The sequence below is a fragment of the Talpa europaea genome (assembly GCF_964194135.1).
Source record: "Talpa europaea genome assembly, chromosome: 4".
Taxonomy (NCBI): domain Eukaryota; kingdom Metazoa; phylum Chordata; class Mammalia; order Eulipotyphla; family Talpidae; genus Talpa; species Talpa europaea.
In genome coordinates, this window is record NC_140070.1 from 147,190,204 (window position 1) to 147,216,125 (window position 25,922).

Consider the following 25,922-nt stretch of genomic DNA (forward strand, 5'->3'; position numbering starts at 1 on the left):
ACTGCCCACCCCAGACCTCCCAAGACGCCCACTGGCCCGGCCGGCCTTCCTGCAGATTCTTTTAGAAACTGACCAGGCCTCTTCTCTGCTCACACCGTGCCCTGGGCCGCAGCCCCCCACCCCCTGCAGGTGCCACGCCATGCCCCCGGCCCCGTGATACCCTCTTGGGGAGCGCCCAGCTGCTCTGCCCTCCCTGCCTAGCCATGACCAGCGGCAGGGTCCCCTCGCCGGTGCGTGCCGCCCAGTCCCCAGAGCACAAGCTGGGTGACCGCCCTTGGCCAGGAAGCAGGCGGGACATCAGAGATGGGGCAGGAGGACAGCCTTCCGTGCAGGAAACCGGGACCCTCTCCAGACAGCCAGTGGTTTATTTGCATGATTGATAATTGCGTCCCCGACAGCGCGCGTCGGAGGTGACGTCATTCTGAGAGAAGCGTTAAGTGCCGCCCGGCGGCTCAGATGTCCACCATGTCCAGCAGCGCAGACAGGTGCAGCTCGGAGGCCGTGCTCTCCTCTCGCGAGCTCCGGATCAGCCGCTCCAGGTGCTCCAGCCGCTCGGTCAGAGAGGCGCCCGCAGCCGGTGGCCCTCGCTCCCCCGCGCCTGCAGGCTGCTTAGAAGACGAGACCACGCTGGGACGCCCAGCCCAGAGGGAGCCCTGGGCAGCAGGCTGGCGCGCCCAGCTCTCACACGGCCCCTTCTCCCGCCCCACCGGGCCGGCCATGTCAGCAGCGGCAGCTGCCCGGCCACAGACAGAGCAGCCCCGAGACTGGGTTCGCCTCGCTTTGACTGTGGTTACTGGTGCGGCGGGTGAAAGCACGCGGGCATTCATGGTCAGTGGCCATTTCTTGAGACCAGAGCTGCAGGCCAAAGCATGGGGTACTTTGCCAGCACCAGCCGAGCAGCGACTAGAGCGTCGCCCCAGCCTGTTCTTCCCGCAGCACAGCAGCCCGTGGGCGTCCTCGCCCACAGCAGGAGCCGGCCCTGGCCCCTGCGAGCTCCTCGCCTGGCATCCCACGGAGGCCAGCCCCGGGCAGTTGGGCTCCCACCGAGGGCGCCCCCCGCTCCCTGCCTGCCCTGCCCACCCTCACGCCATGCGTGGAAACCGCCACAGGCCGCCAGGCTGACGGTCACCCGGGACTCTGACTGCCCCAGCCCGATTGTGGCGCCAAGGCCCGCACCTGAGGAGGGCTCAGAGCTGCCAGCCGCACCCCAGGCCCCAGCACCTGGGGCAGCGACACCAGCGTCTGGGGCAGGTAGAGGGGCAGGGAGGGGGGCTCCGCGTGCGCCTCCATGTCCTCCGACAGCCACTGCCGAAGCTGGTCTTCAAACCTGCCCCACGAGAGCAGAAGCAAAGGTCAGCATCGCTCGCCCCCATGCCCCCGCCCCCCTGCCCAAGTACTTGAAATTTGTAAGAGCTTTTACTAAGGACAGAACGAAGTCACGCCATCCGTCGAGAAGCAAACCAGACCTCAGGCTTGTTACACGTATGAACCCAGTTATGCCGCTGGGAGCCGACCTCTGTCACCTCTCTGCCCTCCACCCCCGCGGACTGGACTTGGCGTGCCATGTCCACACGCGCCCTCTCGGGAAGCTGCCCCCGTCCCCAAGGGGCCAACCTGTGCCGTCTCCCCAGGAAGGCTCCAGACCCACTTTGAGACGGGCGGGGCGTCCACCCAGGCACCGGCCCCGCGTGCATCCCAGGCACCCAGGGCCGGGTGGGAGCAGCCGTCGGGGGCTGAGAACAGGGGGTGGGAGGCCGGCCCGAGGTGCAGACGCAGCAGTGAAGGTGGGAGGGCCAGGGCCTGCCGGGGAGCCCGGCTGGCGGCCCACGAGCCACGGACACACTCAACCTCTGCTGCTTCCCACCAGAAAACCCACGGGGTCTCCCCCACTGGGCTCCGAGGAGCACGATGGGGGTGACCCCATTAGTGTGAGCTGGCTCAACGCTGACAGGCTGAGAACCCGCCCCGGTGCCTGGCCAGCCCGGCCCTCACCTGCGGCTCTCCTCCTTCTCCAGCAGCAGGCCACTGGACAGGCACTGGGCCAGCAGCTCCTGGGCAGAGGCACCGTGCAGGAGGCCCTCCCCGCCGGGAAGCCCCTCCGCGCCGGGCTCCCGGGTCCGCGTCCCTTTACAGCACTCGGGCAGGCTCGGGGTGGGAAGCTCGTTTGCAAAAGGAAGGAAAGACTTGACCCCCGAGCTGTAACGACACGTGGGACAGGCTCACAGTCAGGGAGGAGGATGGAGCGGCTCTGCTGCTCTCCCCCTAGCCCTCAGGCTCCCAGAATCGGCCAGGCCCTGATGACACCAGCAGCCCTGACCCTTCCTGAGAGGACGCAGCACCCGCCTCCACCCCCACTGACTCGCTGCCCGCTGGGTTTGCCTGCCTGTTCCGGCTCCGCTGTGAGCTTGGGCCTCAGAAAGAACTTCCCTGTCCCGCAAAAATCTCTCAGCAATTGCTACATTTTCCACCCCAATAAACTCTAGAATTAACTTATCAAGACTGGGGGGGTCCTTTGGGGATTTAGGTGGCCTGACTCCAGAAGGCGGGGCCGACATCTGGGCACCGCCACGCCCCCAGCCAGCAGGGCCAGCCTGCCCCTCACTCATCCCAGGGCTCTGCCAGCTCCGTCCACAGGACTTGGTGCCATGCGGCGTCAGTTTCAGGTCTGCGGCTGCAGATGAGCTGTCACTGACCTGCCTGGTCACATGGTGAGCCAAGGAGCCCTGAGGTGTGACATCTGCGCTAGTTAAGGGCAGCAACTCCCGCCTGCTGCTCCTGGTGCCACCGCACCTGAGCCCCCAAACTGGGGGCTCCTGGGGCCAGCGGGAGCAGGCCCGGACCCCAGCGTCCCAGTCTTGCGCAAAGCAGGGCCGGCAGCGCCCAGGCAGAGCACCTGACCGGGCCATCCTCCGACTGCTTGAGGGGGAGCTTTACGGTCAGGGGTGGACGATGGCTTCGGGGAGGGGGCAGGAATGGCGTCTGGAGAAGAGGGTCCAACGCACCCCCATGTGGCTGGCGCAGACCCACGCTGACGCCACCCTGGGCTGGGCCAGGGCCTCGGTGTCCCTGAGGAGGCCTGCAGGGGAGGCGCGGCCATCTCACCGGCCCTGGCTGAGCTGCAGCTCCTTCTGCGTCTGCGTTCGGGCTCGTTCCCAGGATGGTGGCGCGTCGTACTTCTTCAAGTGGGTCTTAAAAAAATAGACGCAGATCTGCCCATCTTCACTCAGCGCCTCTGCAGACAACATAGTAACACATGCAGAAGCGTCAGCCGAGCGCGTCTCTGCGGACAGCCCTGACCAGTTGTGGGCCTGGGCCGGGGGCTGCCCGGAGGTGCGCCCGGTGTGGGGTCCCAGCAGGGGTGGGGTGGAGGCCGCCGGGGAGCCATGCTGGCCGAGGCTGGCGGACGGTTGGGGCGGGCGACTGGAGTACCTGGTGCGACAGGGAGCCGGGGGGGTGTCCAGTCCCTCAGCTTGTGGTTGATGCATAGGGCAATGACGTCGTCCCACGGGACCTGGGAGACTGAGGGCCCTGTGCACCGGCTCGCGGAGGGGCTCCGGCTGCGCCACCTGAGGTAGGTCTTGCGGAGCAGACTCTCCACCTGGGACTGCAGCACGGGCCGCGTCTGGCGTGAGCTGGGGACCTGTGCAGCGTACTGGACCACCATGGCGCATACCGGGAGCCAGGGGGCTGCGGGGCGTGGGTCACAGAGCTTGTCATGCGCTTTCCAGCCAGGTCACGCAGGCCCACCCCAGACTGAACTGGGCAGAGGCCAGCTGTAGGGCCCCGATGCCCCACAGCACAGGCCAGGAGCAGGGGTGGGCACTGGGTCTGGCACAGGTGGTCTGGCTCCGGGCCACGGTGACCGAGCTCAAGGAGCGCTGGGTCAGTCTCAGGCACCTGCCAGCCCACAGAGGTCCAGGCCCGGAAACCGAGACACCCCGCGCCCCTGCCCCACACAGCCCAGAGGAGGGGCCAGCCTCCCCCCACCCCGCCAGAGCAAACAGCCTCACCCCCCCCACGGGTCAGCAGACCAGGGAGGGGCCTCCATACCCAGCTGGGGGCCCACCTACATCACAACAGCCCAAGGCCTCATGGGGCACTGCCAGAGGCTTCTCTGGCCAAGGTGGTGCTGACCGTCACAGCCCCCCACCCCTGGCCCAAGGCCAGGCAGGGCCTGCCTCACAGCTCAGAAACCCTGACACCGCCTGCAGTTTTCTCCAGGCCGAGCAGACACCCCCGCCGCCGAGGCGGGCAAATACCCCACGCCACGGAGCTCCGTTCCCGACCCCACAGCAGGGGACGGGGACAGTGCTGGTGCGGGCGGGGGCGCAGCCATGGCAGCGGGGAAGGGGGACCCCCGCGACTCCCCAGCCGGCACACACCTCCTGGGGGCGGCAGGTCCACCTGCGGGAGCTGGAAGCCCAGCACGGCCTGCTTCAGCCAGGCCAGGTGCTCCGGGCTGTTCCAGCGCAGGTGGGGGAGCAGCTGGCTGCCCCCGGCCTTGGCGAACTCGGCGACGGGCCAAGACAAGTCGCAGAGCTGCTCGGAGGACACGGCGGCGGCCAGGAAGCCCAGCACGCTGTTGAACAGCTCCACGATGGCACCCGGCTCCTGCGAGGCCAGGCCGCCCCGCCGCCGCTCCCTCCGGTCGTGGAAAAAGCGGCTGCTGAACTCCCGGCCGACGCCATCTTCCACGTACTGGACAAGGGTCTGGCAGCAGAGGTCCAGGGTGCGGGGGCAGCGGGAGAGCAGCCACTGCACGGCCTGCGAGACCTGTGGGCCAGGCGGGGAGATGTCACGTGGGCGCGCACCAGGAGCCCGGCTCCGAGCGGGGTGCTTCACCGGGGCCGGGCCTGAGGGAGACAGCCCTTGCCACACCGGCGTCCTTGCGGGACCGCAGCCGCCCCACACCCTTCAGCTCCCGGCCCTTCCTTCCTGCAAGGCAGCGCGGTGGCCGCCTGTCCACGGACCCCTACCCCGTGCTGCCGGGCTGCTGTAGAGACGCAGGACTGTCCGATGCCAGACCCCAGACACAGCCGGGAATGGCCTCACCTCAAGCCCGTGACAGAGAAACACTAAAAACGTTCACGTGAGCGACTGAGTTGGAGAAACTGTCTACAGAGACAGAGAAACTGTCTCTCGTTTTCACTCTGTATTTCCAGATGGTCCCAACCGAGATTGTGGGCATGTGGCTGACGCGGGGCGGCAGGGGCCTCACCTTTGTGGTGCCCTGGGAGTCGCTGACGGCGTCCGGCATCGCGATGATGGTGTAGTCCGAGACCAGCTCCGCCGACACCAGGTCCCGCAGCATTAGGCCTGGGGAGAGACAGAGGCTCACCACCCGTCAGCCCACCTCAGAGCCCCCCCCCAGCCGTGCACACCCCAGGGAGGCCACCAACCCTCCTCCATGTCCCTCTCGACGGCAGCCGCCCCCAGGCCGGGTGCGAGAACGGCCAGTGGCAGTGCAGGCTGGAAGGGCTTGGCCTGCAAGAGGTGCCTGAGCCGCAGCAATGCCGACAGCCAGTGCGCGCTCTCCTTTGCCACATCCCCGCTCCGCTCCCTGGGGGGCAGCAGCAGCAGGAGCCCGCTGGCACCCAGGAGCTCCCTCTGTGTCTCCAAGGCATCCAGGGCGCCGTCACTGAGCAAGCCGTGGGCCACCTGGAAGACAGCCAGCCCCTCCGATGGGCCCAAGCCGGCGCCAGGCCACAGAGTGGGCACACATCCCGGCACAGGGCGCCTCCGCGGGGGCAACAGGAGTCAGTAGACCTGGCCCTTCACCTCGCTTCAGCCCCACGTCCCCTTAAACGGGCGTGAGAGGGCCAGACCCCAGCGACAGAACAGGGGCAGCGCAGCAGCAGACCAAGACTCGCAGCCCACTCCAGAGAGCAGGCACACGCGGGGCCAGCACAGAGGACGCCACCGAGGGCTGAGACAGGGACACAGCCAGCGCCCAAGCACCACGGGCTCCCCTGCCAAGCGCAAATATCCCGTCGGGAGGAGGCCCAGGCCACAGGCCCAGGCCCAGCATCCGCCCACCACCTCCGCCCGCAGCACAAAGACCCCCAGCAGCCTAGGCGGTGGAGGAGCGCAGCGGCCCCAGGCACCAGGGGCACTGGAGTCCACTCACCCTGGGCAGCCTCCCCCCAAGCCAGATGCCAGGAGGACCTCGTGTCAAAGGGAACCAAGGGGGCAGCGAGTTGGGCCATGGCGCCCGGCAAAGACCCTGGGTCCTCAGGGAGGGAGGGGGCGCCCAAGCACGGTCACACAGGCTCAAGGCAACACCAAGTGGGGAACGAGCAGTGGCGGGGAGAACACACCAAGACGCCGAGCCATGCAGCCAGGAGGACACTGGGAACACAGACCCACAGGCCCAGCTTGCGCCTCTGTGCACGCCCGCCCTGCCCTCCCCTTCCCCCCGCCACAGAGCTGTGTCCAGGGAGAGGCTGCGGCCCCAGCTGCAGCGAGGCAGGGAAGCAGGGATAGGGCCGCTGGGAGAGCCCCTGCCCCGGCACAGTTGGTGGCGCAGACCACACGGGGGGGGGGGCGCGCAGCAGGCCAAGCTGGACGCCCAGGGAAACCCTGTCCGGACAGCGACCGCCAGGACCGGGGGAGCCAAGACCAGCGGAGCCGTCACCCACCTTCACACACACATTGATGGAGACGGCCTGGCCCCCGCTGCTGCCCAGGCTGTGGGACAGTGCCAGGGTGCGGACCCCTGGCACGTCCCCGCCTGCCTCTGCCACTGCGCCGCCGTCCCCCACGAACTTGACCTTCAGCCAGTTGGCCAGCGTCCTGGGGAGGCGGAGGCGATGCTCAGGGAGGCTCTGGCCTGCACTCAGCTGCACAACCTCAGCAGGAGGAGGCAGCACCCAGCACAGCCCTGGCGCTGGGGTGTGGGCGTTACCTGCCTGCCTGCGGGCCAGCAGCCGGGGCTCACTCTGGGAAAGGCCCTGACCGCTGACCAGACGCGCCTGGACTCAGGCGCGGGGCCAAGACGGGTCCCAAGACGGGTCCCGGGCCCAAGACGGGTCCCCGCGAGCCCACGGCAGGTTGGCACCCGAGCAGGCCCACGGGCACCTACAGGACCCGGCTCCGTGCCGGGTGGGCGGGACCACACGCTGCCCTGTGGCTGCCCGGTCAGCTGACCTGCAGAGGCTGTGCACCCTGCCCAGGGGAGCCCCAGCTCTGCGGCCAGCAGAACTGCTGCCGCGACACCACCCATGCAGACTCCACAGCAGCAACCTCCAGGCCCCGAGAGGTGGGAGCCAGCCGAGTGACTGGGTGTGGGGGCTGGCCCATCCCGGGCTCGGGGCATCCCTGTCACAGAGAGGAATGAAAGCTGCACCTGCTGCCCAGGGGCCCAAGATCCCAGAGCACGGTGCTGAGGAGGGGCCGGCCGCAGCTGACTGGTGCTGTGGATCCCCCCGCGGGCTGCCCAGAGCAGGCAGGCAACGGGGGGAGGGGGCGGGGAGGGGAGGACGACAGACCCTCCCTGCCGCACCCACATGGGTGCAGAGGGCCCACCTGCCCGGGCTCCCCAGGGGCAGCTCCTCGCCGTCAGGCAGCACCAGCACTAGTTTCCAGAACACACACTCCCGCAACCCGGGGAGGTGCTCGGCCACGAGGGATGGCAGGTCCAGAGGCGCCCACGCGGCATCGCTGCAAGGCCAGGGCAGGGTGAGAGGTGAGTAGACCCGCGGGGCCTGGAGTAGGGTGAGCCTTGGGGTGGGGCTGGGGCCGGGGACACAGACCTCAGCAGTGGCCACCGGACATGCTGCCCTTCACTGGTGGGCCAGGGCGGGGCCGGGGGCTGGGGCCCGGGGGCAGTGTGTGGTGAGGGTGAGCCTGATGGGGCTGGGGGTCTGAGGAGGGGCCGGCCACAGCTGACCGGTGCTGTAGGTCCCGCCACGGGCTGCCCAGAGCAGGCAGGCGGTGGGTGGGGCCGGGGAAGGGGAGAGAGGAGCACAGACGAGGCTGGGCGAGCACTGACCTCAGCAGCCGCCGGTGGAAGTGCTGCACCTTCATCTTGTGGGCAGTCTTGTTTCGGAGCCACCGCAACCTGCCACGGGGAGACGCGCATCCCGTGAGGCTGCTGGGCACCCACGGGAGACACACAGGCACCTGCTGGTGTTTGGCTATGATGCTGGTCAGCGAGTGTCTCCTCCAAGGAGATGCTCAGGGGACCAAGGAAATGATTTCAGTGAATAAACCAGCTAGCTGGAGGCCGTGCTTGTCCACAGGAACCGAGCAGCCGTCCGTGGGCCAGCACAGGCCTGGGAGGCCAGGGCAGCCCTGGCCTCGGAACACGCCTCCCAGGACGTTGTGAGAGAGGGGCGGGGTGGGACAGCCTGTGCAAGAAAAGTGAGGAAGCAGAAGGGCCTGGAAGCATAAAGAAGGGGAGCTGGGAGGGGCAGAGGCAGACTTCTGGCTCCCCTGATGAGGACACATGAGGTGTGTCCCCACATCAAGACAACCAGGAGACGCCAGTGGCCAGAACCCGAGTGTGATGAGGGGCAAGGCCTGCGGTGGGGCAAGCGGGCAGGGCCATGTCCCGGCCAGGGGCCTGTCAGGAAGGCAGTCAAGAGCATTCACCTCGCTGGCCCCAGCTGCCCTACATGCATGGGGACACGTGGGGGTGCGAAGACAGAAGCAGGGACGCCACTCACACCCCGGGCTGAGTGCTGACCTGGTGCAGGAGACGCCCACTCTCCCCGCGTGGCCCAGGTCCAGCAGGCCCCTGGCCAGGTGCTCCCGGGCAATGGGGCACTCGGCGCTGGGCGCCAGGGCCTGTAGCCGGGCGTTAGCATCCACGCAGCAGGGCGCAGCAGGGAAGGCCCGCATCTGGCGCCTCAGCTTCTTCCGGGCAGCGACGGCTTCTCTCCACCTGGAGGACAGGCCAGAGCATGGTCACTGGGTGCCTGGAAGGCCAGCGGGGTGCAGGCACAGAGCCAGGCTTGAGCCCCAGTGCGGGGCTCGCATCAGCAACAACCTCAGACGGGGATGGAGCCCAGCGCCTGAGGTGGGGCGGACCCTGTGGGACGGCCCAGGGCCCAGCCAGCACGTGGACACGTGCGTGAACGTGTGGCCTGAACTGAGCAAACCCTTGGGGCCTCCAGCACAACCCCCGCGAGGGAGCCAGGGGGCCCGACCAGGTCCTGCGGCCATCTGCGGGCAGCCACCAGCAAAGGCTGGGTGATTCCCATGTGCCTGCAGGAAGGCTTGGTGGACGCGGCCCCGGCACGTGCTCACCCCTCTGGGCCCTGCCACGGCCACTGCGCCCGACCTGCTCTCAGCTGTATGCGAGTTGCCCCGAGCCCAATGCTCCCTACACCACCCCTGACCCCCAGCTGGGAATTGGCCAGGGCAGTAGGGGAACACCCAAGACCCTGCTGGGCCAGCCCCTTCTCCACCGCGGGTAATGTGAGGCCACATTTGCAGTCATGTGTCCTCGTCTTCTGGGGCCAAACCGCCCCCACGCCAAGCCCACCCCTCAGGCTGGACAGGCACCATGTCCCCAGGACGCGCCTCCTCGCTGCCAGCGACGCCCGCAGCCCACCGTGAGGCCTTGGTCTGGAAAGCCCCCACCTCCTCGGCCTGGCACAGGGCGGACAGTGGCAGCCACCAGAGACCATTGCCAGGGCTGGCCTACGTGGCCTGGGCCGGGCAGCACTCACCGCTGCAGGTACTTGCAGAAGCACTGGAGCTCCTGCAGGGTCTCCTTTGCCGTCTGGAAAACCTCCTCCTTGAGAAACAGGCCAAGCAGGCGGGCACAGACGTCCTCACAGCACCGGGCCAGGCGGACCCTCCGGTCCGTCTCCACCGCACTCCTGGGGAGAGGATGGCATGGGCGAGCTGCACTGGCCGTGCAGGCCCTCCTGACACGGAGGCCAAGAGCACTGCAAGAAACGCCTCTAGTCCTCATGCCACCAAGGACAGATGCCATGGCAGGGACTCGGGCTCCCGCCCAAGGCCTGGGCAGCTGCCAAGTAACAATCTTTTTCTTAACAGAAATTTTAAAGTTAAAGTTTAAATGACGGTCAGCACAGCAGCAACAACTGACCTCAGCTCTCTGCATGTTTGCGACCTCCACTGTCCCTGGAAGACAGCAGGGCGGGGCCCTCAGACCAGAACATGAAAGAAACGCCTGCAGACACCCCACATGCAGCCACCAGGGCAGCTGCCTGCAGACCTGCGCAGGCCAAGGGCAGGTCTCCGGGGAACCCGCCTGCACTGTGGCCAGGGCTGGCCTGATGCACAGACAGAGGCTCCGCGTACAGGCAGGAAAGGGCCTTCCACTTGAGAGCTGAGGCACCCCCACAAGGCCGCTGGGTGAGGCCCACCATGGGGGCGGCACAGGGAGGAGCCTCCATGGGGGCACAGCTCCCCTCCCGACAGACACAGCCCCCACAGGACATGCGTCTCTGCCAGGCACGCTCGGGCCAGGAAGCAGTGCCCGGAAGAACAGAGCCTTGTGAGGTGGGACCTGCCTACCCCACTCGCCCTCCCGGTACACAGCTTACTGCAGCTCCCAGGTGCAGGCCTCCCGCACGCACTCGGCCACCACGAGCTCGGTCAGCTCTGCAGCCAGGCCCTGGCTCAGCTGGGTCAGCGCCTGTTCTCGCTCTTCTTCCAGCCTGGGCAGGTTCAAGGACAGCAAATGAAAAGTGTCGCTGCATTCACTGCCAGGCGGGGCAGCTGCTCCCAGCCGTGGGACCCACCTGGGTGCTGGTGTGGGGATGCAGGGAGCCCAGGGCGGAGGCTAGTAGGAGCACCGGCCAGGGTTGGCACCCCCCACCCCAGGGTTGGCACCCCCCACCCCCAGGCCCCATGCCCCTGCTTCCCCCCCACCTCTGCTCCTCGGCCCGCCGCCGTGCCTCCTCCTCGCGCTCCCTCTGTAGGGCCACCTCCTCAGCCACGAGGCACCTCAGCAAGCCCGCAGTGGCAGCGGCCAGCAGCTCGTCTGCAGCTGCGCTGGAAACGCTGTGCAAAGGAGAGCGGGGTCACTCTGGAAAGCCAAGCAAACCTCAAAACTAAAATTCTAGCACCCGCAACGGAAAGCACACACTCGGCTCAAGCGTGACGAGGCTGGCGCAGCCAGGTGCTCAGGACTGACCGGCTCCAACCTCACAACGAAGGCCGGTGCGGGGCCAGACGAAGGCCACCTGCCCACTCGCATCTGGAAGGCTGCGGAGAAAGATGCTGCCCCCCACAGGGTTGGCCAGCCCTGCCCACCAAAGCCGGACGCCTTGAGGAATGCCAGACACACCAGGAACCCGACAGCCCTGGCCACACACGAGAGGTGACGCGCCACAGGCCGGGTTTACTCCTGGAATGCGAGCTGGACCAACGGATGGAAATGGGCTGACGCGGCAGCAAATGAGCAGGATGGCAGTGGGAAGCCAGGCCACCGTCTCGGGCACGAGAGCAGAGGACAGGTTTCAACGCCGCTTTTTCATAAATAAAGCAGGAGGAGAAACAAACTTGCTCGACCCCACAGAGACCACGTGGGAAACAGCGCGAGTAACGCCAAATTTGGTGGCAAAAAATAAATTTTTTTCTCTAAGAACCTGAAAAAGACAAGGATGCCCACTTTCACCACGTTTTATTTGACACCGCGTTGGAAGTCACGTTCAGAGCACTTAGGCAAAAAAAAATGACATTCCCGCTGAAAAGAAACAGCAGCGCTAACTGACAAATGACATGATCTTGACATAGAAAATCCTAAAGAACCCACTCAAGACCTATGTGAAGCAGTAAGTTAGCCAGGATTGAGACACAAGAGCTAACACCCCGAAATCCAGGGTATTTCTTACTAACAATGTCCAGTCTGAAAATAAAACGAAAACTAGATTTAAGCAAGGCGATAAAGGCCTGTACGACAAAAGCGAAGAAACACTGCCGAGAGACCCGCAGGAAGACACCGAGGCAGAGAGCCCGCGCCTGAGGAGCGGTGAGGCTATGCCGCGCCGCGCCCGGGGGCCGTCCCATAAGCAGCACTTCCTGCCGACGCAGAAAAACCCGTGTTAAAATTCACATGGAATTTCGAGGGATGATCTTGAAAAGGAAAAACAAAGCTGGGAGGTTCACACTTCACACAGAGCCACAGCGCTCACGTCGTCGGGCAGACGCGAAGGGGTGAGACAGAACCAGAAGCAAACGGTTGATTCATTTTGTGCACGGTTGCCAAAACCATTCAGAGAACAGACAACACTGGATCTTTATCTTAAGCCATGCACAAAAATGATTCGAAGTGGTTCTAAGTCCTAACCCTAAGAGCTAATGAGAGCCTTGGAAGAAAACCTACGGGGAATCTGGCTAACGGTGGCATCAAAGGTTTCTCACACATGACGCCGACCGCACAGGCGCCAGCAGCAGACGATGGACAAACTCAACTATGTCCAAATTCAAAGCTTCTGTACATCCACAGACACCATCAAGAGAGTAACGAGGTAGGGCCTCCCTGGTGGCGCAGGCGGTTAAGCACCACACTGTGAAGCTGTCCGCAGCCTCTGCAGAGTGGGTTCAATCCCAGCCAGCCAGGGAGTGACCCACATGGCGCAGCAGACCTCTTCTGTCTCGCCCACTGCTCCCCTCAGCAGTGTATTTCAGTAGATCTGCCTATTCTGCTCCCCACTTTCTCTGCACGTCTGGCCTGTACCCCCGTTTTTGCATGCGTAAATAAATCTTTAAAAAGAAATAATCATATGTATAAAAAACTTGTAACTATAGGGCCTCCCCGGTGGCGCAGCGGTTGAATGCTGGGCTGCAAAGCTGCCTGCAGCCTCTGCAGCGCCGGTTCAATCCCCGGCCGCCGGCGAGGGTCCCACATGGCGCGCAGACCTCTCCTGCCGCCCGCTGCTCCCCTCAGCAGTGTATTTCGTCAGTCCGCCTGTTCTATTCCCTGCTCTGGCTCCGGCGGATCCTCTCACCCTCCCGCGCTTCTGACTGTACCCAGTGCGCGTATAAATACATAAATGAATCTTAAAAAAAACAAAAAAAACAAAAAAAAAAACTTGTAACTATTGTTCTAAACATCTAAGGATATTTCATCGTGGCGTTCCAAACAAACTTCACCCGCCAAACTCACTTACTGAGATTTAACCCAAGATCAAGCAACAGTAATCGCTTTTCATTTTAAATGGAAAATTAACCAATTTTCACGTACTAGAGTTATAAGTTCTGTTCATGTCGGAAAAACAAGAGATTTTAAGTCAAAACTTAAATAAACTTAGTGTTGCTCAAAAAGCAGACACCTGGAGTCACGTGTCCATCAAACCCACAGCAGGCGCTGGGGGAGCACTCACCCCAGGGCCGTGGCCGCGAAGGCTGCCCCCGCGGCGCTGACTTCCTCTAGGTCCTTCTGCAGAACCTCCTGGACCAGCTCATCCACCACCTGCACCAGGGCCTGGGGGAGAAGGGGGGAGTGTCAGTAGCCTGTGCCTGGCGCAGGCCAAGCCCATCCCCGAATACTCCTGTAACCCAAGTGGACGGGAGGGTTTCAAGGATACCAGCTGCCCCAGAGCGGGCTCCAACCCCTCGGCACCCCCACTCCACACCCGAGGGCCGCTGGCCACCCAGGCCAACAGAGCTGCTCAGCAAAGGACCCTGAGCGGCTGCTGGCAGGACCCCACATGGAGGATGGACGCTGTCCCTGGGGACTCGCCCGGGGGGCCCATGTACCCCCGGCTCTGGGGGCCAGGGACGAGTGGGGGTACGGGCCCCTTGGATTCCCTCCCTCCGGGGAGGCGGGATGCAGGCCCCAGAGTGGGGGGGCCTTGCCATGTTGCTGGCCAGGGCTCAGGCACAGGAGGCCCGGGACAATCACCTGGGGCCAGGCCAATGCATGGTCGGCCAGGGCGGGGCGGAAGGCTCCTTACCGCATCGGTGTACGCGGGCGTGGGCGGCGCTGGAAGTAGCTCGGGGGGTGGCAGGAGGCTGGGTGCCGGCAGGAGGGGCAGCGGCGCAGGTACAGACGTGGGCAGGGGCTGTAGCAGGGGTGCAGCCGCCTCGTCACACGTTTCCCCTCTGACCCCACCTGCAAGGACGTGGCGGCCGAGAGCCACAGTGAGCAGAGCACCCGGGGGGCCTCCCCAGCCAGGCAGGACGCGGGCCTCTGCTGCGGCCCTGGGAAGCGCCTCACCCACCTGCCGCGTCCAGGCTGGCTCCCTGTGCACCCCCGGGCAGCTCGGCCGCCAGGCTCTCCCCGACATACTTGTTCTGGGAGCTGAAGCTACACACAGGCGTGTGCCGGGGGGCGGGGGGCAGAGGGCCTCCGTGCACCACCTCCCCCACCGACACCGCCAGCTTCCTGGAGATGAGCTCCGACTTCCTGGCCCTGCACGGTCCCTCTGGCTCCAGGAACGCCGTCCGACTCAGCTCCACAAAGCTGCCAAGCAGAGGGCCGCGGGGTCAGGTGAGCACATGGGGGGCCATGTGGGGCGGGGGCCGCCTGGCCAAGTGACAGTCACCCGTGGAGGCGGGCAGGGGCCAGGTTAGGAGCTGTGGGCCCAACGCAGCAAGGGTGTCCGGGGCCATCCTGGGGGTCCCTGGCGAGGCCTCAGCTGTGGGTGGTTGGGGACGGGCTCCCAAAGGTCAGCAAGAACCATGCTGCAGGGAGGGGCGCAAGGCCCAGCTGCCTCTTCAGTAACTCACGAAAGCCAACTCCGGAGCCACAGGGAACAGGGCCTGAGCCCGGTCGCACCAGGGACGCTGGGGCCTGTGCCAGTCAGATCCCCACCCATATCAGAGCTAGGCGGGGGAAGGAGCCACCCACACTCACCCCTCGGACACAGAGAGGCCGTGGCAGCTGAGGAAGTCGGCTGCCTCCTCGCTGTCCCGGAAGAGCAGCGTGCGCACCAGGCCCTCCAGGGGGAAGGCGGCGGCACGCTGGGTGCTCACGGTGTAGGCCACGCTCAGGGCCCGCAGCGCGCCCCTGCGGATCTGAGAGAGAGGGGTCACCCTGGCTCTGCGCAGGCCCGCACTCTGCGGACGCGCCTGGCAGCGCTGGAGCTGGAAGCCTCGACTCCTGAAAAGCAGCAGTGGCATCAGCTGCAGGGAGAGACCCTGTCGCCAAAGGGTCGGAGAGGCCGTTGGGGGGGCATCAGGCCAGAGCAGGATGAGGTAGGCTCACGACATGTGCTCCAGGGACAGAGGAGTGGCCGGCAAGTGTGTGGGTAGCGGCCCAGGAGCCACCGGCTGCACCTGTTCAGGCACTGTGCGGTCCAGGCGGTGCCCGGCAGCGTCCTGCGCTGCCCGAGCGAGCACAGCCACGGCCCCGGGACAGGCCAGAGGGCAAGAGGGGGTGGGTGGTGGTGGCCGAGCCCTGGGCCCTAAGACCGGCACGCGGTGTCGGGCGAACACGACCCGCGAGGCCCTTCGCTTGTCCACACGAGACACGGGGCTGCCTCTCTCTCTGTTCAACGTTGCTACAGTAGGCGCAAGTGGTGAACGTTACAGTAACGCAAAATAACCACCCGAAAGACAACGTCTGTGAGATTCGACCCCAGCAAGCTTCCGCAGACCCCCGCCTGCGCGACAGGTAGGGGCGAGGGCGCTCTGGGGCAGGCCGGGCCGGCCATGCTGCGCTCACTCACGGAACCCCCAGAAAAGCATTTCTGAGGCCTCTCCCCCAGGGCCTGGGTGCCCGGCCCCGCAGGCGGTGGTGGACGCGGCACGGGAGCCTCCTTGGAGGGACGCATGGGAGGCACCGCACACTCACCTGGTTGAAATAACAGTGTAGCAGGCAGGCGCTGAGGTAAGATGCAGACTGGACCAGTTTGAAAAACCTCACAAAGTTGTTGCTGTTGAGCGCAGCGAAGGCCTGCACGGCGAAGCGCACCTCGGCCGAGTTTCTGACCGCAGGGTGGAACTGCTGCACCTCCCTGCGCCGGGAGACACGCGAGAAGTCAGACGCCGACTTGGACCAGACCTGCATCTGCGAGAGCAGGAGTGGGAAAGGGCTGGATCCCCAGACTGAGAGGCCCCGCGGCCGGGCTGCTGGCTGCAAAGGGCCCTGGGCAGCACAGGGCAGACCCTGCCTGAGATGCTGAGTGAAGTAGCCAGGCTCGAGCTGCGACTCCGGGGCGTTTCCTAAGTCACTTTGGCGCCAACTGACTACTGGTCGCGCTTAACAATGACGCCGAGGAAAGAGATTTGAGCTTGTTTAGGAACAAACCGACTCCTCTAGACTGTCCAAGCACTGACCAGTTAGCTCCCCGAGCCCATTATCGCAGCCTCCCTTAAAGCGGAAAGTCGGCCACACGTCCTGATGTCCCGTGACAAGGCCTCAGGGCAAACCCCATCTAGGAGCTTCCTCGTGAACAGGGGAATTTCGAAGCAAGAAGCTGCTTGCGAGCCGGGGCAGGCCGGGACCGCCATGTGACCCCGGGAGGGCCAGGGCACACTGCCTCCCCCACACCCCACCCAGGAAACTTATCGCACGTGCTGTCTCCTCCCCCACACAGGGGCCGAGCCAGCACGTGCTTCAGGAAACACGGCTGTGCACAGCAAGCCCACAGCTCGCGCCCTGGTCCTGCCTGGCTCACGGCTGGCCCTGCTGGGCAGAGGCCCATGGTGCCGGAGGGCGCCGTCCAGGGCAGAGGCACGGGGTGCACGGTGGCCGAGCCCCACCCAGGGCTCCGCAGCAGAGCACGGCGCGGGCAGCCCGAGGACGCGCCCACCTGAGCATGTCCCCCCTGTTGAGGTTGAGCAGGACGTTGTAGCCCTGGAACTCGGCCTCGCCAGCGCAGAGCACGCCCCGGCCCCGCAGATCCTGGTACATCTCCTTCAGGCTCTGCAAGCACTTGGTCATGTTCTCATTGTTAATCTTGGCGTCGAAGGAGGACATGGGCTCCTCACACATGAAGTGGGCGCAGTGAATGTGGAAGCGCGTACACTTCTCGATCAGGGACACCGTCAACGGGTCACACAGGTGCTGCTGCGTGATGTCCTGGCAAGGCAGGGCGGTGAGGGCCCACGGCAGCGCCCACCCCCACGCATACCCCCCCAAGCACATGCCCGCATGCCCCCGTACACACCCCCACACAGAGAACCCACAGCAGGGTCATTCCCACTGTGGGAATGTCCCCCCAGGTCCCCAACTCCAACTTGCAACAGGGAGGAGAGCTGGCAGGGGTGGCGTAGCAGGGCAGCGGACTCAGGGTGCGTGCAGGTGCCAGGAATGGGCAGACCCCCGCTGGGACCGCGTACAAAACCGGCTCCTGCGCGGTGGCGGTACCTTCCGGATGCCCCGCGTGCGGTTCCACACGAAGTCGTACCAGTCCCGCAGGCTGCCCTCCTTCGAGTCCATGATCTGGGTCACCAGGTGGTCCATGGTCCGGCTCAGCACGGCCGAGGGCCGCAGCTCATGCGGCAGGGGCTCCTCCTGGTCGGCGGAGGAGCGGCTGTACTCCTTCACAGCCGCCGCGTGGTCCACCTGGCACAGGGGCAGAGCTGAGCCGGCTCCCAGGGGCGCAGTCACCCCCATGGCACCCAGACCACACCCTGCGACGTGCCTCGCACACATGAGGCTGCTCTTAGAAGGAGAAGATGTGGAGACAGACGCTCCAAAGGCCTGTTTGACAGACGTGATGGGCGCAGCTGAGAAGCGCTCACGCCGTGGGTGGAGGTGTGTCCATGGGGCCGGGTAAGGGGCAGCCGGCCCGGACAGGCATGGCCCAGGGCAGGAGATGCAGGATGGGCACGGGCAGGGCGTCTGCTAGGGCTGAAGATGAGGGGCTGGGGGACTGGCCTAGGTGCCCTGGCAGCTTCCACCCGCCGGGCCCTCCAGACACCTGCCAGGAGATAGGCGTACGCAGGGAGCAAGTGGAGGGGGGGGACCGAGAGCTGCAGCACCCTGAGGTGGTAGGGGGAGCACACGCGACACGTGGTCAGGAGCGACACGTGGTCAAGAGCCCCGAGAGGCCGCACCTGCATGCAGCAGCCGCCACGCCCAGCCAGCCAGTGACCCGGGCCCCACTCCACAACCCCGGCACGCGCCCGGGGGGCCCACAAGCAGCCGCAGTGAGGGAAACGCGTGGCCCACCCAGTGTCCGCGAGTGGAGTTTGGCTGTGCGGAACCCACAGACAAGGGACCGTGAGCAGCAACACAAGCTTTGCAGACCAGCCGGGTGCTCCCATGCCCAGGGCCAGAGCCACCCCACGCACACGCAGGACCGTGACCCACACACCAGAAGGCGCCACTGACACAAGTCCGAATCAAACACCAACACGCTCAGGCCCATCAGAGACCAGCTCCTCCCCGCTCGCCCCGCCCCTCACGCACGCGCGGGATACCAACCTGGTCAGTCCCCGGGATCACTTCGAAGACGCTCAGCTGGCTCCGGGTCTCCCGCATGTAGCGCTCCTTCTCGGGACACATGTCTGGGCACGTCCCCACGACGGTCCTGGCCTTGTCCAGGCCTGTCCTCCTCACGCGCACTGGGGAGTTGGGAAAGTGAGTGATAGCCAGGGAGGGCCGAGCCAGAGTTACACGGGCCCAGGGCAAGGAGGGGGGCGTCACCCTCTGGCCTGGGCCCACCCCCCCCCAGCGCTGGCAGGTCCAGGGGGCCGGGGGTGGCAGCCGCAGCACCGTCTCACGGTCACCAGCCTCACCCCAGAGGCCTGAGAGGGCTGCCCGTTGCACGGCCGGCTGTGTCCGGGGCTCGGCGTCTCGCCATGTCAAGGCAGCGGGAAGCACAGCAGAGGCCGCCCAGCGCTGCTGCCCACGCTGCCAAAGCGTCTTTGAAATGAGAGATGGGGTCATTTCACCGCTTGAAAGACATGCCATGTTTCCACTTCGAAGCACGGCAACCTTGTCACCGCTTTGCTGTAACGTGCTGGCAGTGCCTGGCACCGTGTCCAGGAGGCCCTGCTACTTAAACTTGAGAGAAAACCTGACCTCAAGCTTGATCTCAAAGGCCCCCGAGAAGGACAAGGGCAGTCCTCGGGGTCGCGGCCTGTGCACGCATGCGCCTGCTGTGCTGGTGGCTGGCGGAAGGTCCAGCGGACACCGCGGGCGAGTTTATTGGGGCGTGGCCCTGTGCTCTGTGCACATGCAGCTCACACCGCAGCCCCGCCGTCCACACCACACGGGCAGCCATGGGCTGCAGTGGGCTGGCCACCTTGCAGCAGCTCAGAACCCCCCAAGTGGCTTCAGCTTTGTTGCTGCAAAAGGCCGTTGTGTGAGTCTTCTGAGCACACCCACGTGCACACATGCACACACACACACACGCAACGCCACCGAGGCTCTGGGGGTGGCACGGTGGGCATTGTCCTTGCACTGGAGGCTGCTGCCCACACCGGCCAGACCCATCTATCTAATAGCTAAACCGGGGCGAGCCCTGCTTGTGGCGGCCACACTCGTGAAAGGCCCCAGCCCCAGCAGCCCCCATGCACGTTCTGGATCAGGGGAGCAGGCCCTTGGGAGACGAGCCCAGGCGTAGCCCCTGCTCAGGCGCTTTGTCAGTTTCATCGCGGTGGTTTCCACCAAAGAAAATCCTCATTTTTTTTTTTTTTAAACATATCTCTGAGGATGAAAAGCTACCCTGTTGTTTGAGTCGCCATGGAGCCATCTGTGGACTTTCTTCCATAGCAAAGCCATAAGGCCCCCCTGCAGTTCCCCCGGAACCCGCAGCCGGCGAGGCGGCATGGCCCTCGAGGCCCCCCGTGGCCAAAGGGAAGACCGCCCACGCCCTTGGCTGGCTCACTGGCGCACCGCACCTTGGCGCATGACCCGGTCCCTCTGGTCCAGCAGGCGGTACTTCTCCTCGGACGTCTCAGCCACAGTGCCTATCAGGGTGCTGAGGGACGACACACAAGGCCCGAGGCTCTCGGGGCACTCAGAGCCCGAGTCGAAAGGGTCGCCCTCAAACTTGAGGCTTGGTTTCTTCACGGGGGAGCTGCAAAGAAAATGAGGAGTCAAGGCCCCAGGCCCGCCAGGCGCTGGGTCACAGCCATGTCCCAGCAGCCCTCCGAGTCTCCCACCCTTTAAGCATGAAGCACTCGAGCTGGACCCTGCAGTAAAGTGCCCAGAGAGATCACTCAGATCACTCCCGTGCTTCCGCTTTAGAAACACTTCTTCATCCTTAAAGACAGGGGCCTGTTTAAGCAAACGGAACGCGCACCCGCGGCCTTCTGTCCCCAAGAAACAGCACTCAGCCCAAGTAAAGAGCTGAGCAGAGCGCAACACAAGACGCCACGCGCCCTCCCGCCCACGGGGCTCCTCGCAGCAGGACATCCCGAAGAGAGCCAGCCGCGCGCCCCTCCAACCCCATCCAGGTGGCTCAGTGAGTGTGAACCCGAATGTGGCAAGAGACTGGCTGCAGCGAGGGAGGAAGGTGGCAGCTACGGCTCAGTGTAGATGGGGTGTGAGAGGACACAGTCAGCCAAGTGTGCGTGGCCCCGGGGCGGGGTGGGGGCGCCTGGCGAGCAATGAGGCCGGGAGTGGGGGGACCTCATCCACCGCAGCCCTCACCCACCAGCCTCAGGCTGTGCTCGGCTGCCCGGTGACAAGGTGGCCAAGACAGGACCGCTGTGCACGAGCAGCACCAACGCCCTGCTGGAGCCCACGAGACCAGGCTACGCAGCCTGTAGTCATTCCAGCCAGTCAAGCAGTCAAGAGAACGTGAACGCTTGACAGAACTGACCCCGGAAGATGGCCTGACAGCGTGAGGCGTGGACTGAGCAGGAAGGGGCCCTCGCGTTGTCACAGCCCTGCTCAGCGCCCGCCCAGGTGTCACAGAGCACCCCACTGTTCACCCTGAGCCAGGGCGGCCGGGCCGGGGTTCGGGCACAGCAGGTTAAACAGCCTGATGACCCAGGTCTGGAGGCCTCTGCCAGCCGCATCTGAGCTCTCGACAGCGTGCCAAAGGGGCTGTCGCAGAGGGATCCCGACAGCAGGCTGGCTCAGACAGCTGCGGGCACAGCCCTGGCTCAGCGGTGCTCATACCGCCCAGGGAGGGCTGCGCCCGCACAAGCGTGGCTGCTGGCTGAGCCCACACTCTCAGACTCCTCAGCGGTGGGGCTGACTCCTCTGCCGCAAACCCAGCCCTGGGTCTTGCGTGGCCCCAGGGCGGCTCCCCCGCCCAGAGCCCTGCGCTCTTCCCTGGCTCTGCCCTCGCCGGGCTGTGCAGCCTCTTTCCGGTCCTGAGCAGAGGGTCTCGGGGCCCCGGAGTCCGGAAGCGGGCCCTCAGCGTCTCCCTCCAATTCCCGGGGCTCGGGCTGGTTTGCTCCCAGCTCGCCCGCCTGGGAGGCCAGAGCGTGGGGCGGGCCGAGGCCGGGGCCTGTACCCGTCCAGCAACAACGTGACGTGTCAAAGGAGCCGCAAGCACGGAAGACACCGGCAGCAGAGCATGGGCCGCACCTTTTACTCAGGAGGCCGCCGGCTGTAGCCCGCGCCGCAGCCTTGCCGAGAGAGGAGTGCGGGAAGGCCGTGTCCTCGGCGCCCTGACTCGTGTCGCCGTCGCCCGGCTGCTTCTCCTTGAGGGAAAACGGTTTCTTGTTGGGACCTGAGAACGCAAAAGCGAGGCGTCTGTGGTCGCCAGGCCAACGGGCTGCCCCCTCTGCTTAGCGACGTCTGGTGGCCGTGAAGGAACGTCACGGCCGCGGCAAGTTACAAAGGGGCGGGGGAAGCCCGCCCTCCCCTGGGCCAAGGCTCCAACCAAGTGCACGGCAAGGACTGCCGAGAGCCACCAGAAACTCACTTATCTTCTTCTTGTGCCACAAGATGGCCACGTCTTCGTGCAGGCCTTTCCCCTTCTTCCTGGCAAGGGCCGCGGATGCCTGCAACAGTCCACAGCCAGTGAAGGGGCGCGAGAGCCAGAGAAAACATGACCAAACCCCAAATACGTGGAGGTGCACCCCACACAACAGGGCGACACCCAGGCCCGTGTGCCCTCCGTTTGCTCCACCCAGGCCAGCGCGCCCTCCACCCACACCAGCTGCCTCAATCACAGCAGCTACAATCCACCCCACCCCCTGCCTCACAAGTACCAACGTGTTGGTCTCTGTCGTGACGTGACTGGCTTTGCTGTGAGGACGCCCAAACTTGCCTAAGGCGAGGGCCCCGGCATGTGACCACACACCCAGACACGGGGCTGCGGTGCACACTCAACCGCAGAAGGAAGCGGCCAGACGCCACGGGAGGGTGTGCAGGGGCAGCCACAGTGGCCAGCGACGTGGGGGCCAGGCCTTTGTGCGTGCATGGCAACCGGCTGCTTTCAGCCACGCTACTTCCGTGTCACATAACGTTTATCCCGTGTCGCGTAGGGCTCGGCGGGCATTAACAGTCACACTTGAACAGCCAAAGCGTAGCTTTTCTAAAATGGACGGACACGAACAATTGCACTCTGGGCCCAGGCACAGAAGAGCGGGAGCGGGCCCTCGCGCCCTCACCCGCGCTCAGCAGCAGGTGACCCCGGCACTGCAGCACGCGGAAGGCGAGGCGTGAGGTGCTGACGCAGCCTCACTGTGGAGGGGGGCGGAGCCGCCGCTCAGAAATTACTTTCTACTCGGGCCATCAGAAAGTCAGAGAGATGGTAACGGCCTCGGTGACACAGCCAGAATACAACTCATGTCGCAGGGTCGTAAAGTCCTCTCCGTAGGGAGAAGCACAGCACCCGGGGCTAAAAGCGCACGCACCTCAGCACGAGCTTTCCACCTCGGATACCGGACGGAGGACGCTGACCCACAGGGAGGCTCGAGGTGAAGAGTGGTTGAGGGGGACAGAGGGGCAGGAGGCGAGCAGCCCTGGCAGATCCACGCTGATCTAGAGCAGCCCCGACACCCCGGTGCCGCACACCGCCGCACGCCCTCACAGCTCACGTGGTGCAGCCTGACGTGTGCGAAGGTGTGACCATGTGTCTGCCCGGCCAGAGCGGAGGCCTGAGGTCTGTGATGGGTGGCCAGCATGTGAAACAAGCTCGGCGCCTCACAAACTCCAACAGGACCAGGAAAAACAGCCACCCATACGAGCGCAGCACGCAGCACCCTGCCGCCAGGCGCAGCCACACACGGGCTGACCCACACTCACAGTCAGCCACGTCGGGCCAGCCATGGCAGACACCTCCTGGGCCAGGACCACCTGACTTACCGGGTCCACTCCGTTTCAATGTGTTCGCGATCACTGACGGCAACCAAATAACGCCAGCCGAAAAAAGCCAACTTTGAAAAAGCATGCTGCGGTCAGAGCACGCCTCTCGGTCTCAGAGAAGCCTGAGCTGGTGGAACCCATTCCTGATGTTTCGAGAACGCCACCTTCAGGAGGGCCTGCAAGCTTTTCACAATGATTCCCAGCCAGGAGGCAGTCAGAGCTACTCCCGCCTTCCAAGCCAAGGACGAAAAATTGGAACACTAGCCTAGATCCCAGCAAGATGATAACGACCAGCGAAAAAGTTCGACTTTAAAATGACTAAGTTGGGCCTCCCTGACGACGCAAGGGGTTAAGATGCAACGTATGAAGCTGTCTGCAGCCACTGCAGCACGAGTGCAATCCCCGGCTGGCCAGAGAGCTACCCACATGGCGCAGCAGACCTTTCCTGCTGCACCCGCTGCTCCCCTCAGCAGTGTATTTCAGTAGATCTGCCTGTTCTTTTCCCCGCTCTGTCTCTAGTGAACCCTTTCAAACCCCCCCACACCCCTCTGGCCTGTACCCCAGCTCTTATATGCATAAACTGTTTTAAAAAAAAATGACAAAGTTCCCTGAGTTACTCCACCTGCTTACACGACGCTGCCAGCAGCACTTACGTGATCAAAAAAGTACACGACCGCCAGCTTCTTGCTGCGCCGCGTGTAGATCCGCTGCACTTTGGCGATTTTGCCGAAGTGGTTCTCCAAAACGGCCCTGTCATTGAGGTAGTCGGGGATGTTCTTGCACTGGATAGCTGTGGCTTCAGCTAGAGACAAGCCCCCGAAGCTGTCTGTGCTCTCGCTCCTCTTGCTCGGCCGCCCAGGAGTCCCCCTCAGAGAGTCTGGGGGATCAGGGTGGGATCAGAGAGGCAGTAAATGGAGCGATTTGAACAACAGGAAAGCTGACTAGCAGGAGCTAAGAGCAAAGCAGGCCTCAGGAATAACTGAGTAGCTGCAGCATCACGCTGTTAACTGGCTCCGAAGGGCTTCGTCCTTCACCAATGAGCCCCACAGGAATGTTTAAAGAACCAGTGGCTGGCACCAAAGCAGGAAGACTAGTCACGGGCCGCAGGGGAGGGTGACGTGGACCTGCACCACAGCCCTGCTCGAGGTCGCTGCGGGTGGGGTGGGGGCCTGGTGCCTGGGAGGGGGGCACTAACTGTGCTGTGGTCCAGCAACAGGGCGAGAACTGGGACCCCGAAGAGCTGGCACGTCAGCCTCCCCGGGGTCAGAGTGACTTCCCGGGAAAGTCAAGCTTGCACCGGGGAAATTCCCAGACCCGGATTTACTCTCTGCCCTGTCTCTAGCACTCACCTTCTTTTTTCTCTCTACTTTCAGTTTCTTCCTCTTTACTCACACCTGGAAGCCGGGATGATGCCAGGACAGAAGAACTCCCTCCCAGGACGGCTGTGGGGTCACTCTCTGCAGGCTCGGAACAGCCAATTTCCCTCTTAGGCTCCTTGCTGCCCAGACGACCGGCTTCCTTGTTGCTTTTAAAGACATCCTGTATTGTCCGGCCAAACAGGGAGCCTCCCCGCGGCCGGTTCAGGCGGACAGGGCGCTTATCTGGGGGGTGGTCGCCACGAGACAGGGGGTCTGGGTCTTCCGCCGCATCGTGGCCATGTCTCCTTGGTGAGCGATCCTGGTCTTCCTTCCTCTTCAGGCCTTTCATGAGGTTGGGCAGTGGCTCCATTTGGGAAACAGCTTCTTCACATCCTTGCCTAACACCAGGTTTGCTACCTGGAAAGGGTTCCCCCAAAGATCCCGAAGATACGGGAAAATGGGCAAAACTACCGGAACCTCCGAAAAGTGATTTGGGGCCTCTCTTCTCTTCTTCCGCATTTTGGCTTGACAAAGAAGGAGCAAAGGCAGGTGCCGAATTATTACTAGCAACGGGCTTTGAAAACGCAAAGCTGGAATTGGCCGCAGAGGCGCTGGTCACCTGAGAGGAGAATGGGGCCGGACCGCCCGGACCACTACTGCTTGGATGGTGAAATGTGAAAAACCCAGAAGCGGTTTGGGTCTGAGCTTTCTCTGGCTCAGGTTCAGTCCCGAATATTGGTCTGAACGTCGAATTTTCCAGAGGTTTAAAGCTGAAGCCTGTTTTCCCGAAACTAAGGTTTGCTCCTTCTCCTGTTTCTGGTCCAAAGGCAGAAGCGCTCGGGAAGGCGCCCGCGCTGGGCGCTTTGAAGCTGAAGCCGGGGTTCGCGGGCGCACAGGAGCCGGGAGGCCCAGAGGTGGCCGCAAAGGCGGGGGTGTGCTCAAGCCCAGGAAAGGGCCCCACGCTCGCGGCCTGGGGGAACCCCAGCGTGTGCGACGAGGAGGGGAGACTCGCGCCGGCGGGGGCCGCGAAGCCGGGCCCCTGCGCGAACCCCGAGGTCTTCCCGGCCAGCGGGCCGCTCTGCGCGAACAGCGGCGGCTGGCCGAAGCGGAAGGGCGCCCTCGCCTGGAAGGTGCCCACGGCGCTGCTGGCGGGCGGGAACGCGGCGGGCGGCTGCCCCCCGAAGGGGCCCGCGGGGTTCATCCTCCGCCCCGCGAGGCGACCCCGCCCGGCGAGGCCGGTCCCCGGCGCGTCCGCGGACGGAGGCGCTCGCGCCGCTCCGGGGAGGCTGAAAGACAAGGGCGGAGGTGGCGGGAGGCCGCCGGGCGCAGGGCCGCGCCCGGGCGCCCCGCGCGGCGGGGGCCGAGGCCGTTACTTTGTTACGCGCCGCCGCGCGGGCGGCCGGGCTCCCGGGCCTCGGGGCGGGCCGGGGCTCTGCGCGGCGGGAGCCCGGGAGGCCGCGGCGGGCGAGGGGGCG

The 25,922-nt window shown here is 64.8% G+C and overlaps 1 protein-coding gene across 1 annotated transcript; it reads right to left on the reverse strand.

Annotated features, from left to right (window-relative positions):
* Window positions 1-397: 397 nt before the first annotated feature.
* On the reverse strand, window positions 398-25,811 carry MCM3AP (minichromosome maintenance complex component 3 associated protein). The gene is made up of 28 exons (XM_084232789.1): window positions 24,439-25,811; window positions 23,743-23,966; window positions 21,702-21,780; window positions 21,362-21,506; window positions 19,720-19,898; window positions 18,299-18,438; window positions 17,237-17,434; window positions 16,680-16,948; window positions 15,719-15,881; window positions 14,780-14,940; window positions 14,145-14,386; window positions 13,878-14,035; window positions 13,305-13,405; window positions 10,849-10,980; window positions 10,521-10,634; window positions 9,675-9,827; window positions 8,687-8,884; window positions 7,991-8,059; window positions 7,525-7,659; window positions 6,639-6,792; window positions 5,400-5,658; window positions 5,219-5,316; window positions 4,383-4,773; window positions 3,430-3,687; window positions 3,103-3,232; window positions 1,993-2,196; window positions 1,177-1,327; window positions 398-608 (listed from the first exon to the last, which is right to left on the reverse strand). Exons 1-28 carry the CDS (start codon window positions 25,646-25,648, stop codon window positions 453-455), a joined length of 5,871 nt encoding a protein of 1,956 aa, XP_084088915.1. The 5' UTR covers window positions 25,649-25,811; the 3' UTR covers window positions 398-452.
* Window positions 25,812-25,922: the final 111 nt, after the last annotated feature.